This window comes from Dermacentor andersoni, chromosome 4 (assembly GCF_023375885.2).
Source record: "Dermacentor andersoni chromosome 4, qqDerAnde1_hic_scaffold, whole genome shotgun sequence".
Taxonomy (NCBI): Eukaryota; Metazoa; Arthropoda; class Arachnida; order Ixodida; family Ixodidae; genus Dermacentor; species Dermacentor andersoni.
In genome coordinates, this window is record NC_092817.1 from 23807217 (window position 1) to 23821667 (window position 14451).

Genomic DNA, 14451 nt, shown 5'->3' on the forward strand with positions numbered 1-14451 from the left:
CAAGAGTGATGAAGATACCGTAAACGAATGAAGAATTTTGACGGCGAGGGAGGAGACAGCGGCAGCTCTACTTTGCGCAGCTCCAGCGTTTCGCCGCGGGGCATGCTGCGAACATCGGTGCAATAAGGTTGGCTGCACTCGCAAGTTCTGTGGGGGAAAAAGCTAATTATTGCACTTATCTCTTGAATTCAATGTAAAACAAAGGTTTTCTTTTACTGAACGCGATTATAGTCCGCTCCAATGTGAGCGGCACGGTGCGCTACTATTACAACGAAGTAGCCTGTATAATGAAGGATTTTGGACGTCCCGAGCACTTCGTTATAAAGGCGTTGGACTGTATTTGCTATCACAATGAGAGGCCGAAATACGGATCGAATACAGAAGCCGCTCTTCCGCATGTGTTGTACACTCGCGATTGTCATTATGCTTGCACTGGCCGCTTACTAAAACGTACAAGGCTTTACTTTATCCCAAGAAACTCCGTGCAAGATGTCAAAACCCTGTACCAAACGGTGATGACGAATAAAATGTCATGTGCATCGGTTGTCACGAGCCTGCGCAGCGGGACACTGCGGACACATAATCGACCAGCGATTTCCTATGCACAACGAACGTTTCGCGCAGCCACACTTCTGTGTTTAGCAGCAATCTTGCATGTAGGGCCGCCATTTGGAAAAGCTGATGCAGCGAGTTGTATATATGCACAAATTTTCACAGCTTTCACAACAATTAAACAGTTACTGTGTATTCGCAGGACGCTAACTAGGAACACATAACGACGGCCAATGCTCCGCAAGGGGCACTAAAGGAAAATAAGTGATGACGAAAATTATGTTTATAACAATGAAGATGATGCGCGAGGGAGGGAGGAGGGTGGAGAAAAGAAACTGCAACTACAAAACCCATGTCGCAAGTTTCCACACTGCCGAAATTCTAATACCATTTATTCTTTTGAAGTTCGTAATAAGAGAGCATTATTCTTGCGCACAGTGAATTAAAGCGATGATCTACACGTAGGTGAACCGAGATGACTTTCAGATACCAAAACGACAGCGCCCAGTGCTTCCCTGTGTTTCACACTATTATGTGCACAACATACTGCTGTTATGTATGAAGATAATTAAAAAAAATCAATATATATATATATATATAGGCACCGTGAAGAAGAAGCCAGAAGCCTTCCGTGACGTTTTACGTCGGCAGGAAATTACCGCACACAGCCGGCCTAGTTGGCGGGGCACAAGCGACGGGTTTCTTCATCTGCTGTTCAATCGCTGCCTCTCGTAGAAGTTGACGGCGTCGCGTTTGAAAGGCTTCAGTCACCAGGAAACCAACGTGGCCGAGAAAAGGCAAAACACGCTTACGGCACGGCTCCTAACAGCTCTAGTTCAGACCAATGGCTTTTTATTCTCCTTCTACCATTTCACTTGCACGAAACGCTGTTACTGAAATTGTTTCTTTTTTCCTTTTCTTTTTTTCCTTGTCGCCACACCTAATGTAGAGCCAGCAGCAACGGAATGACGGTTTGTGACTGTCCTAGACGTGACTTACAGATAGGCTGATAAATGATATACGGATGACAGAGAAAGAGGCCTGCACAATGTAGCTTTAAGCTTTCCAAGAGCCTTGGGCACGAGAAGTCAAGCTACAGAACAGACAAAAAGGCTCGCCGTGCACTGCGCTAGGTACTGGTAAATGGCCAGCCATTACAGGCGCGACAATGCTCCATCACAGCGGGATCGATGCCTTCCGCCGAGGATATCTCGCGGGGCAAAGCGAAACGCGGCGGATTAACGCTGCGTGCATCGCGAGGGGAATCGGAGAGACAAAAGCCGGCGCGACGCCGGGGTCTGCGCGAGGCCTTTCCACCACGCCAGTACGATACACACGGGCCGACAGCAGAATTTAATTTCACGAAAGCCGGCCAGGAGGAGAGAAGGGGGCCGGCCGGGCGCCCGGCACGGATAACTTTAGCTCAGCGCTGACCTCGCCCGCTTCCCCGCATAGAAGCGCACGGCGAACACCGAGAGAGGCTCAATTTTAGGGCCGTGTCAGTTATGCAAAGTTGGCTCCCAGGACAGGCACTGTTTTTTTTTCTCCTTCTCCCTCTTGAAAGCAGCATCGCAGAGACCGGGCGTCCTAGCTCTCCTCCCACCGAAAGAGCACTAACAGCTCCCGGGACGACGCTGCTTCACAACCAACTGTCATGACAAGGGGGGGTTTGGGATCTGGAAAGACGGGCATGGGAGGAATGGCTCGTCCGACCTGTTCGTCTCTCAATGCGCCACGCAGGCAGATGCGGATGGCGGGGAGAGGATGAGAGCGCCAGGGGTGCAATTTAGCCCGCGTCTCCCCCACCCGTTCCCTCCCCTCCTGGTCTGGCGCCCCGGGCCGCAGCCCACAAAGGGGGTCTGCCGTTTACCAATAAGGCAAGTTTATTGCCACATCGATCGCGAGCCGCGCGCTCGCCCGCAGTCCGGCTGTAAAAATATTTTCCCCGTGTGTTGCGATAGGCAGTGGGGGAGTGAGGGGGACAGCCATCGCCCGCTACGCTCGCTCGCTCGCAAGGCGCTACGGGGGCTGCGAGGAGGAGGAGGGGGTCCGGCGCCACTTTTTTATGCGCGCCGCGCTCTTGTTTTCTTTTGCCCTCTCCCGTATGCGAGCCGCTCTCTCCCAAAAAGAATGGGCGAGTTAGAGAGGGAGGGAGGCCAGCCCAGTCAGGTGACCCCGATCGAGCGCTCCGGTTGGAGGAACGCCGCGCCTAACACACTTTTTTTCCGTCGGCTAAAAATTTCTCGGGGAAGGAAGGCTCGCAGACGAGACGCCGGCTCTCCCGCGGGCCGGGCTAGGAAAACATTTTTCCGTGCCGCCGCTGCCGCCATCTTGGAGCGGCGCCCGTTGGCGAGGTCGTCGTCGCCGACGCCGCATCTGCTGCTGCTGCGGTACACGACGCGGGAGCTTTGTTTTAGGACGACGGCGACGCCGGGCCGCTCCAGCACGCGCCTGCTGACCCGCGGGGAGAAAAACGTGAGTGCTCTTGCCACGCGAGGCGTCAGCTGCCGGGCGCCGCAAGCGACCCTGGTTGTCTGTATGTGCGTGCGTCCACTCGCCCCCTCCTACCCTCGTACACGCAGTCTCCGCTTCCCGGAAGTGACGTCACACTCCCGTGCAAGCGCCTCGGTAGCAGCTCGACGTCTCGGCCGGCGTCTTGCGATGTCGCCGGTGTGTTGTTTTTCTTGTTCCCTCAGCAACGCCGGCCCAGAGGCTCGTGTTCAGAGGCCGTCGCTAAAGTCGCCACTCGGACCGCTGCCTCTGTGCAACATTGAACCGACAACCGTATCATACGGACCCAGCATATTCGATTAGGAGCGGGGTTTGCAGACCATGCATCCTTATATCCCTCTTGCGATCTCGAAGACTGACGTTTTGTGCGCTAGTCGTTGTTCGTGCACGAGTCATCTGGGCTCGTGTTCTCTATCACTTTCGGGGATTTCATTTCCAGTTCGCGTCGACTAAGATGCCCGTGGTTAGGCGTGGTCACGCCAAAGGCGAAAGTATATGCACTTGAAAGCTATCGATAAATAATACGGCCCTCGTTTAACCACGAATATTCCGCTTTCAAGACGCATATATGGCACCTTCGGATGCGGCGTGCAATGTTTTCGGCCACTTCATGAAGACGGGCACAGATCATTCGGGTTCCATTCCTGAAACAACTGCTTCACAAAGGCACGCACATGACGCTCTTCGTTGAAGCGTGCCGGTATAGCTTCGTGACTGTTTGCCTCAACCTACGGATCGCCAAAGTTCGTGAGCCTTTGTGGTTCGCGGGAACCCTATATCAACGAGCTCACTCAACGCTTTCGTTTCATGCAACTCGCTCACGCGTGCCATTGCTATGAAGCCACTGCTTCTCGCCCAAGACGTGCTATGGCCGATGCAACACTTTTTTTTTTTCTGGACCTGCAATGCGTGGCGCAACGGCACTGGGAAAACTAAATCCATTATTGTTTCCATTACATGACATCTTTCCAACGCCACCTCAGCTGAAGACTATAGGAAAACGCAAGATAAACTGAGTCCAGAAGACCACTAAACTTATCGGAGAAATGGAGTGCATTATGAATTGGTAAAACAAATATAACTCACCCTAAGTGCGAAACTGTGCAAGGGCTAAAAGCGTATGGCGCATAGGTCTGCGCCTTCACTCTTTTCAATGACAGTGTGAGCCATTTAAGAAGTGTGCATTTCCGAATTTCCTCGAAACATGCCCCCTTGCTTTAAAAACTGTGGCATCCGTATTGGTCGTTTCTTATTTGGCCCGAAGGCAGCAGTAATTAACCGAAATAATTTACGGCACAAATTTGCAAGAACACACGGCGCGTTTAAATGTGAAAATGCGCACCATTAAAAAACGTCACCGTATACCGAGGAAATAGCCAATGAAACAGGTACAGTTGACGGCTTTGCAGTTTGTTTATTGCTGCAGAAAGTGCACCACCTTCCGCGAAGCTGGGACTCCTCTCCAGAAACATTAAACGAAATCGACCGAACTGCACTGCCGGTCCCCAGTTAGATTCGCACGCAATTCTTGTGTAATGTTTTGAGGGGCGGGGGTCGAAGAGGAAAGAACGAACGACTTCGCTTTTCGATACGCACGTGAGCAGAAACTCATGCACGAGGAGAAAGCCGAACTTGTTTACCGGTGAGTCACGGCTAGCGTGACGCAAAAAATGTCGTAAGCAAGGGGCGACGTGGAAATGGACAGAAGTGCGCAGCTTAAAATCCCACATCACACATGCGCCAAATGCGTGGATGGTTCCTCTAGGACGCCAAGTCGATGTGATCTCGCCGTGCTTCTTTTTACGATTTGAAATGTATGCCTGTACCCACGGTCGTTTCGCTGCAGAATACTTCGGACGGATCTGCGTATGACAGTGCTGGACAGTGCTGGTTGCGACCATCGTGTTCAGACGCGTAAAGTTGAGGATACGGACTTCTTGCTGCATTGTCTCATGTTCTAGCTATAAAGCATTTTTTTTCCAGCGAGACGCAACCCTTAAAAAATGTTATAGAAAGTTTATAGACAGTCTATAGACGTCTATAGAATTTCTGTAAACATTTTTGTAAGGGAAACTTCCTCGCTCTCCACTTTCACCCGTCAGTAAGTGCTCTAACACATTCTGGTTGAACAGTGCGTCACAACACGTGGCCACAGGCGCTGCTGCTCGCGTCGCCGTCCTGGTGTGTCGGTAAAACAGTAACGCTGACACGTTCAGGTTACAGTTTTCTGTTCCGCTGTATACAGCCGAAGCGACGCAGGTCAGACAAACGAACCATTTCATGTAACCTTCAGCGCTTTGGGAGTAAAAAGAAACAAAAAAGCTATAATACCACGTTTGGCAACATGACTTGCGGCGACGCGACTTATTCCGCAAACGAATAAAAAAAAATGGAAGGCTTCATGCCTTTGGAGCTTAAGATCACCATCCTCGCGTCGTATTGTCGATGATCCATTTCATTTCCCATTACTTTGTTGTCATCTGTAACGGAGAAACACAAATACAGTAGATCATTACAAAACGCGCAACACCTGGCGGGCTAGCGTCTCCCATTCGCCTGCTTTCCTCCGTCGAGGCTCGCTCGTGACGTGACGTCGCAGCCAATGGGAGTTTAGGGTGCCCTTTCGCTGATACAGACGCTGCCGGCTTTGTAGCTCAATGGGCCATTCGATGCTTTCGCATCAATGCCGCACCACCCCTGCATTCGTCAATTTTCTTTGTTCCACAACCTTCCTATGCGCGAATTAAGTCGCAGGGCAAAAATCGCGAAGCTTTTCGGTCCGTATACAAACTACTGTGTGCTTTCGCCAGCGCTTGCCAGTGCCAGAAGACGGTGGCCAGCAGCCACGGGCGTTATATCACACAATGAGCAGGGATGCTCAAGTCCCTCGTGTACGGGTAACGTGCACTCGGCCGAAATATGCGCCGCATGGCGCTGCTTATGGTTAACCTCCGCCGAAGCTGCCCACTCATGTGCGGCGACGCATGGAAGGAACTCGGTGCTGGCACGTACATAGAGAAAAAAAAAGCGAGCCGACGATCTCCGATCTGCAGTGATCAAAGTACTGCAGCTGGTTCACTCAATGTAGATTATAAATAAGTCACTGCTTCATTATTTCCTCCCTTCGTCCCGCATTCGACGCTTCTATCGCTGCCTTTTCCGCACTTTTTTACTTCTCTCTCGTTCAAGTCGCTCAAAGTTCGCACTCTCGACACGTCGAATGAAACAGAACAAAGCGGCTCCAGAACGGGCCCCGCGGAGATACATAAAAAATAATAAAGTCGCGGCAGTAGGAAAAAGAGAAACCTGTCTTCGCGGGAGAGTGAACACAAGAGGAAGAAAAAGAGGCGGGTAGGGGAGTTCGTTGCCTTGGGGGCCCCAAGCAAAAGCCTGTTTCGCGATGAGGTGTGTGTCTGTGTGTGTACGGTAGACAGATAATAGACGGGCCGTACCGACAGTTTTCGTGGTTTCTTTTCTTTCTTAGCGGGACAGAAGAGAAGGAATCGAGATTGGCATCACCTTCGCGCGTACAATATGAACAGGGGACGCCTTTGTGCGCGAGGACTGTAATGACTCGCCGCGCCTTTGCTTTCCAGGCCGCTCCCCGACTTGGGAAACTTGTCTGGAAGGAAAAAGAACCCTTTCTCTTCGAATACATATATATATATATATATATATATATATATATATGTGTGTATGTGTGTGTGTGTGTGTGTGTGTGTGTGTGCAACAGTGGTTTCAGAAATGATATGCGTCCATTGAGCACTTGAGGCGCATGATGAAGGGGCTAGCGGTGTATTTGGCGGAAGGGAGAAAAAACACAAAATCTTGACGGTAATGTGCGAGGCCGTGGAGGGTTCGTGTCGGGTGTTCAAGGTGACTTGCTAGGCGCAGGCAACCGCCGATATACCGAGATTCGATAGGTGCGGGTAGCTCCCTCGAGTGACGCGTGCGTGCCGCACTGTCGGCTGAATACCGCCAAGTATCAAATGCCCTTGCCCAGAAAAAAAAGCCATTTCATTTTCTTTTGCTAACGCGATAGCGCTAAGGAGTCCGTGTCGCAGAAGCTCTCGTGTCGGCGTCGGCGGAGTTGTCCGTGAGCGAAAAATTTTGCATATATTTAGGTATATGTATATGCCATCCTTGCTATATGACATGCGGTATATATATGCGGGTTATAGTGCCACACCATTCTAAAACTGAAGTTGCTCATACCTTTCCTTACATTCTTGACAAAGTTACTTCTCGGAATTTTGAGAATGACAGCTAACAAATTGCATGAAACAAAAGACCAACAGCGCAGGTCTTTTCTGTTAAATCTTCTCAGACTTCAATATTAAAAGTACGAAAGAATAACAGAAACCTGAAAATGATGTAACTTTTCTGGCGCGCCTGAGCACAAGCTCCGGGATCGGCCCACGCAAGAGGCCGCGTTTCTACCAGAAAGCTCGCCGTCATGCATAGCGTTCAATGTCAGAGTTCCCCGGTAAACATTACATTACATAGGCTGTATGTGCCGTGAAATGTGGGAAGCACTCAGTGATCTTAGAACGCTATCGCGTTCCACTGTTAAAGGTGCAGCTTAAGCGTCCTCCAAACTTTTCTTTCCTCTTTTTTTTTTTATCCCCCCCCCCCCCCTCTTTTTTTTTTGCGTAATTGCCTCGGACATGGTTCGCTCGCTGCCCTTATCGGCAGCTCGCCGCGCCGGGTGATGAGAATGCAAAGTGAAATGGGCGTTACGAAATACCGGCCTTGGTTTTGTTTTAAATCTGGGTGCCTAAACTTGCACATTGTCTATGTGCTAGTAGCAATATGCGTTACGTAAGCACATTATGGTTTCAAACAGTTGTGCGCGGGCGCTGCAGTTCATTCGTGTCGCGACAGTGCAATCAGAGCAGAGTGCAGCAATAGAAATGTGCAGAATATGATGTAGCTTATCTTGTGAAATGTATGAATGAGCCCGACAGCGTCAGTCTACGACGAATGGTTCGGGTCCGATAAGAGTCGGTGGAACGGCGTGGCGTGAGTCGCAAAGCGGGCCAAGCAACTCGCTGCTTTGAGGCTGCCCACGAAGGGAAGCACGTGTGAGCACTGCTCGGCTCACAGCGAAATGATAGTAACGGCGAATGAAATACTGAAACGATGCGCGGAACTAGGCGAACGATGTTCAGCGTTTAAAAAATAAAGGCAAAGAACCTCTCTCGTGCCCACGTGGATTGATTGAGAAAATCCCGTGTCAGTAGCTGCGTCAGACAAAAAGCAGTTACAGCGATAATCTCCAGCGGCCAGGGTTTTTATCTTCTACTCTGGAACGTGTATTTCCCGTCAAGCCACTGTGATCAGCCCGACCTAAGCAAATGTGTCTCCAGGTTCGGACGGTCCAGTCCCGGACAAAGTCCTTCCATGCAATAAAAGGAATACTGACATGTTCGGATCAAGCGTGAGCATACTTGTAACACAGTTATGCGCCAACACATTTGGCCCGATTTGCCAGCATCCTCCATCGCGCAGACTCGCTCCGTATTAACTTCATTAATAACACACCGACTAAGTAAATCACCCGGCTTTCCCAGTTGTTCTCACTACCCAGATAACACCTCCTTCACTTGTACGCCCCGGCTCTGGCCACACGCACAAGCCTTACCACAATATCTCTGAATGCTACACACGTTCATCAATCCCCAATCTTTTCAGAACTGGCTCACTCTGCCATACGAGCCACCGGAAGGGCTCATATAGGCGTTCGTGCGGCATGTCCAACAAGTGCCGGCTAAGCTGTTAGACAGGGCGACTGCCGCTCCCGTGCTATGGACTGTGTCGAATATTTTTTTTTTCTCGGTATAGCGCGCTTTCACTCTCACCTCAGAATCGCGTTCCGTTTACTCGTGCTACGCACGGTATACCCTGTCCCCTGCAGCTAAATATTTCCGCTCCCTTCCAACAGTGCTCGCCATGTCTTGGTGCAGGTCCAGGAATAACCGAATCGAGAGCATGGCCGAGCACTGTGCCAACAACGACCCAATGTCCGGCGGGGCCGGCGTTGCGGCGGGAGACAGCCCCGGCCTGTGTGTGAGCCAGAAGATCCACTGGCCGCACAACGTCACCTGCTACCTGGTCAAGTTCTACCGGCAGACGCCCTGCCTGTGGGACCACTCGCACCGCGACTACAGCGACAAGGCGGCCAAGGAGCGCGCCCTGCAGCAGTTCTCCAACGAGACCGGCTACCCCGTCGAGGCCGTGCGCAAGAAGCTCATCAACCTGCGCAACCAGTTCACCAACGAGTGGCAGAAGATGGACCGCAGCAGCAACTCGGCCAAGCCGTACCGAACCAAGTGGGCCTTCTACAAGTCCCTCACTTTCCTCAAGGATGTCGTACTGCCACGAAAGCCCAGGAACGCCTTGCATGTGAGTAGAGCAGAGACTCGCCTCAGCAGAAATTGATCGGGCGAGCATATAGCGAGCCTGCACTCCCCTCATCGTGTAGGGACCATTTGAATTTCAGTTATTTCTTTCCTTCGTTCGTGAAATATGTTTCGCCTCGAACGGCGCATTCCTTTGCAATAAGCAAAATTTCCGGAAATAGGGTCGCTGTTCCAATACAGGTGACAATTAAATAGCATTTTATAATAATGGAAAGTTTGCCAATATTTACCCATGTGGCGAAGCTCACTACTTGGTTATTTACCACGCGTTATTTACTCCGTTATTTACCTGCCTTGCATCAGTTTTCTCGCAGGCGTACGCCTCCGAATACTCCTATACCGTTGTCTTCTATGCGCTAGCGGTCGTATGGTATCGCGCCGACACAGCTACAGTTATACATGGCTCTTGCTTTCATGTTAGCCACAAACTACCAGCGACAGATTGTTGCGAAATGTGGACGACGCCCCCAACACACATGGACGCGTGCGTGTTGCCTTCCCACGCGTATATATAGACAGGGTGAGTGCGAGCACCGCTGACCGAAGTGCACGCAGACAACATCGTCCAAGTAGTTTCAGTGAATGTGTGTCGGTGCGACGCGTATTATTAGTATAGCAGTGATCGGCCTAAGCGCATCTCGACTGCAGTATATACGGACGCTACAGCCACCAACTACTTCTGAAAAACTTTCGTCGTGCTCTTTTACCCGCAGCACGAGGGCGTACACATGAGGATGCCTCCGATGGGCGTCCAGGGTTTCGACTCCCGCTCGATGGACATGAGCCCGAGCTTTGGTTTTGCCAGGGAGCGGCGGCTCCAAGATGTCCCGCAGTTCCATCACGACGGCCTGCGACTTGAGAATTCTGCGCAGAACCATCAGAACCACAGGGCATCGCACAACAACGAAGATTCCTCGCACCTCGACGGGGCCTCCGGCGGGCCCGCGCTGCTGGACGGCGTAGGGTCGCAGCACCAGGACGGCCACCGAGACAGCTCTTCGCATCAGACGCCGCCGCAACACCAGCCGCCTCAGGACCAGGACGTGACCGTGATCGGGGCGGGCGCCGACGTGGACGACCTGGAGCTGTCGCAGTCCAGCAACTCGTTGGTGCTCTCGCCCGAGGTGACGCTCGAGGAGCCGTCGTCCAGCGAGAGGCGGATCCTCCCGGTGAGCAGCGCGCAAGATGTCATATAAAGCTCACAGCTCTTGTCAGATACGTGATGTGCGTCACGTAGTATACAAGGATGTCACCGACGCAGCTTTGTTTTTGGTCAGCGAAACAAAATTACGATGTCAGGCTTCTAGCGGCGCATTTATGCTTCGAGGAGCAGCTTCAATTTTTCTGCGCTGTGTGTGAAAGGTTCTGGCTGCGGAGTTCTGACGCTCGGTGTGCGACATAGTAAGACATAAAGGAGGAACGAAACCGTGCAACGAGATACTTCTTTCGTTTGCTTGCTCTTGCATGTCTTCACTGTGTACACATGCATGTCATAGGCGCGAATAACACCGAGTTATAGGACTACGAGAACAACCGCACCCGGCAGCATCGTTTGAATCGGCCCTAACTTCTTTTCAGGCGGAAGATGACGGGTTCCACCAAGATATACGACCAACGTACACATTTCCAGGGGAGCGTTACGGCGACATCCAGAGGTACGGAAGTATAGGGAATGGTGTGCATGATCTTATTATAAGATGCTCTAGATTCGGCCTTGGAAAAAAAGCCGATTGGAGGCGTAGCGCGGCATCGTAGACGGTTCACGGCTGCTCGCGATGAAGTTATAAACGTAAAGTTACCTGCACACAAGCGATACCCGGTCTCTAAATAATGCCACAGATGATCTCTTGCGGTCTTCGGAGTCCCGGGCTATAAGAACAGTCGCAGTCCACAGTCTATTAGGTGATTTACTTCACCTTGACTCGAATGCCGGCTACAGCGACGAATCCGCGTCTTTGAATTTAAACAGCAGAACTAATAATTTATCCCGTCACGACAGCCTTGTATGGATCGGTCAGACGCCAATTTAATTCGCGAACCGGGAATCGTGGAGCAGTCAGGAGGACACACAACTTCTCTGAAGGCACTCTCGATCACGATGGTTCGTGCCGCTGCAGCATTGGTGGCGTCACCGAGACTTGGCTCGGGCGCTGGCAAATGAACGTATAGTTGTTACTCTGCCCGCTCTTTCGTGAGCCAGAGTACCGCGTGAGTCCGTCAAATAAAGTAATGCCGCGTGAAGCGTTGGTCAATTCACTAGCGCCCGGTGTATATACAACGCGCACGTTTCTCTGGCACAGGGGCGACCACGTGGACGCATTCACGTGCTACATCGGCACCGAGCTGCGGCGCATTCCGGATGAGGAGACTGTGGGCCAGCTGAAGCTGCAGATCCTCAAGCTCATCTTCGACGCCCAGGCGACCACCGTCGCCTATGGCAACGCGCACCCACAGCAGTGATGGCGTGCGCTCCCGTCAACGATGAAACACTGCCAACGACAGCGGACTACGCGTGTACTACAGTGCGGTCCAGTGTCGCAGGGAACGCCTTAGTAACATGCAGCATAGGGTAAGGCCCCCAACCGCACCCAAGGCTTGAGTATCCAGTCGAGTGTATCCGGACTTTAGTATACGGCCTTCGGATTTGCGACGCTAAACGAAGGAGGAAATCCGGCCCTTCATTGTGAAATTAGGTGTTCCCTGTCACACTGGGCAGGACCGTATATATACAATATTCTGCCGTTTTATGCATACCTAGTGATAGAAGGGAACAAGACTATAGTGATTGATGAAAAAGACCTAAGCGCCTTCCGCGCGCTTCCGCGTCTCGTAAGAACTCTGCCCGGTGACGGCGTGACGTTCATTATGCGATATTTGTGAGCAGTTAGTTGGCGCTCGCAAACGTTTACCCAATTATTCCGCTGCGAAAACCGGCCTACTTATAGCGCGCAGTGCACCTAACCGATGACAAGCAGCAACGATCTCTACGAGAGCTTTCTTTTACAAGTGCACACGTGCGGAGAGCATGCAACCTCGTTGGTACGATATGTTATAAACGGTGCCACGCGTCGACGCTGCGCGCTTTTGGCGCTCACGTCTTGTTAGGCACCTGTCTCCTTTAAAGTACGATAGTATCTACAGGCTCATTGCAAAATAGCATCAAAGTAGTCGCTTTCCGTTCAACGAAAAACGCAGTTTGGCACTTACGTTCGCGTTGCGGTCGTGTCACTGCATCTATGCACAAGCGAGGTAATCGCACGACGCCGATCGGTAGGATGCTGCGTCACTGCTGACTTCAATTTTATATTAACTGTTGGCTTTTGGACACGTGCTCTGCCAGGCTTTGAGCCCAAACGAAAGCTGGGAATGACAACAGTAGTGCACATACGCACGTGCTATTTTTATTTTTCTGTATAGCCTTATATAATGCAATGGCGTAGCGGCGGCTGGGTTTAGTTTAGTCGGACCAGGTTCAAGGTTTATACATTGGATGGCTTGCACGAAGTTCTGTCAAGCGCCTGCTGTACTACGTTCGAGTTTGCGGAGAGAGACGAACGAACCGCTACGACACCGTAAGCTGCAGCAACGTTGACTTTACTGTGGAAGTGCGCAAACAAATGTGCGCAAAACGTACGCCCGTGTTCACTTTAAACTTAACGCTGCGCATCTGGAAACCACAAAGTCTACAGATACTGGTTAGCTAGTTAGTCATACATGACCTATTTAAAGCAGCGCACTTGTTATTTAGAAAAGCAGCACCTTTAAAGCCTGTACTGATATAACGTGAGAGAGCTACCGGCGTATTGCCGAGAATTCTTGTGCAATTTCTGTGTGTACGCCCCAGTCTTTGGGGGTGTGAGGGGTCACGTAGAGGGTACATATATAGACACGTTATGTGCATGCAAGGTCACAAGATGAACGCCATATATTTCCGTGCATTACTGTCGAATCGCTCGCAACGAGGCTCCAGTCACGTAAGCGAGCAGCCAAACGAAGACGGCTCTTCCGGCCCCCACGCTCCAACGAATGTATGCGTGAATGTGTGTGCGTGTGCGTGCGTGCCTGTAAGCGTCAGTTTTCGCAAAAGACGTGAAAAATGCTGGTTTATGAATAAACGTACGCACGGATGTGATGAAATTCCTTCCCTGATCCTGCCGTGCAGGTTTATTTTATTGACTTTTTCTTCTTTTCTTGGTTCAATGCTTCCGCTGGTCTGTGCTGCGTTAACCGCGGCGCATTGACCGTGCTGTCGCGCATTAATTTCGAGCGCCGCGGCGTCTGCAACGTTTCCTACAAAATTTACTACAGGAAAATGTGGCGCTGAAAATCGTTCAGCAACCGTGAGAATGATGCGTAGTACGTGGATTTGTCTCGCATTCGTGCTTGCGGCTTCGGATGTTCTCGTGGCGTTATTCATTGCGCTTCATCTTTCTAAACTTCAAAGCAATCGTACAACGCAATATGTCTCTGCGCGCACGCTTCATCATTGCGGATTGTTCCATAACGCAATATTTTGTTGAAAATGATCAATCTGCAAAATAGCAAAGCGGTTTGAAGCCGTAAAGACAACGTTTAGGCAAATCCATGTACATGACCATTATTTCGATGCTAGCTGAGCCACCATACTTGTAGCTCCTGTATGCCCGTACCAAGGTGTACGAATATTACGACGTGTGCCTACACCGTGGCACGTACTACGGCCTAAATTCCCTTCAGGAACATTTTTTACAGAAAACTATACCTGCGGCTGCCGGCGTGCTAGCCTTAAAATGCAGTTAGGCCAAATGGGGGTAAAATTATTGTAAATACTAGGAGTGTGCTTCTTGAGCGACGTCCGCGTTGACTACAGCGATGCAAGCGGCTATCACTTTAACACAGACGAAACGGTAAATAGCGCAGCACTGCTACCAATCGCGGTCACTTCTGTTGTCCCAGCGGATCATCAGTGTTTATCATAGAGATTATC

The 14451-nt window shown here is 51.0% G+C and overlaps 2 protein-coding genes across 4 annotated transcripts in view; one reads left to right on the forward strand and one right to left on the reverse strand.

The window, feature by feature from the left end:
* The window catches only part of LOC126535861 (alpha-1,3-mannosyl-glycoprotein 4-beta-N-acetylglucosaminyltransferase B-like), a 162223-nt gene that overhangs the window by 48042 nt on the left and 99730 nt on the right, over positions 1 to 14451 (reverse strand). The gene's annotated exons all lie outside the window — the stretch shown is intronic.
* On the forward strand, positions 2640 to 13661 carry LOC126535863 (uncharacterized). 2 transcript variants are annotated; one of them, XM_050182709.3, is made up of 5 exons: positions 2649 to 3027; positions 9030 to 9468; positions 10199 to 10654; positions 11064 to 11140; positions 11786 to 13661. In XM_050182709.3, the coding sequence occupies exons 2-5, from the start codon at positions 9055 to 9057 to the stop codon at positions 11943 to 11945; spliced, it is 1107 nt and encodes a 368-aa protein (XP_050038666.1). In that variant the 5' UTR covers positions 2649 to 3027; positions 9030 to 9054; the 3' UTR covers positions 11946 to 13661. The 2 variants fall into 2 exon arrangements, with proteins under 2 accessions (XP_054929483.1, XP_050038666.1); XM_055073508.2 differs by lacking the exon at positions 11064 to 11140 and having other exon boundaries at positions 2640 to 3027; positions 11786 to 11936.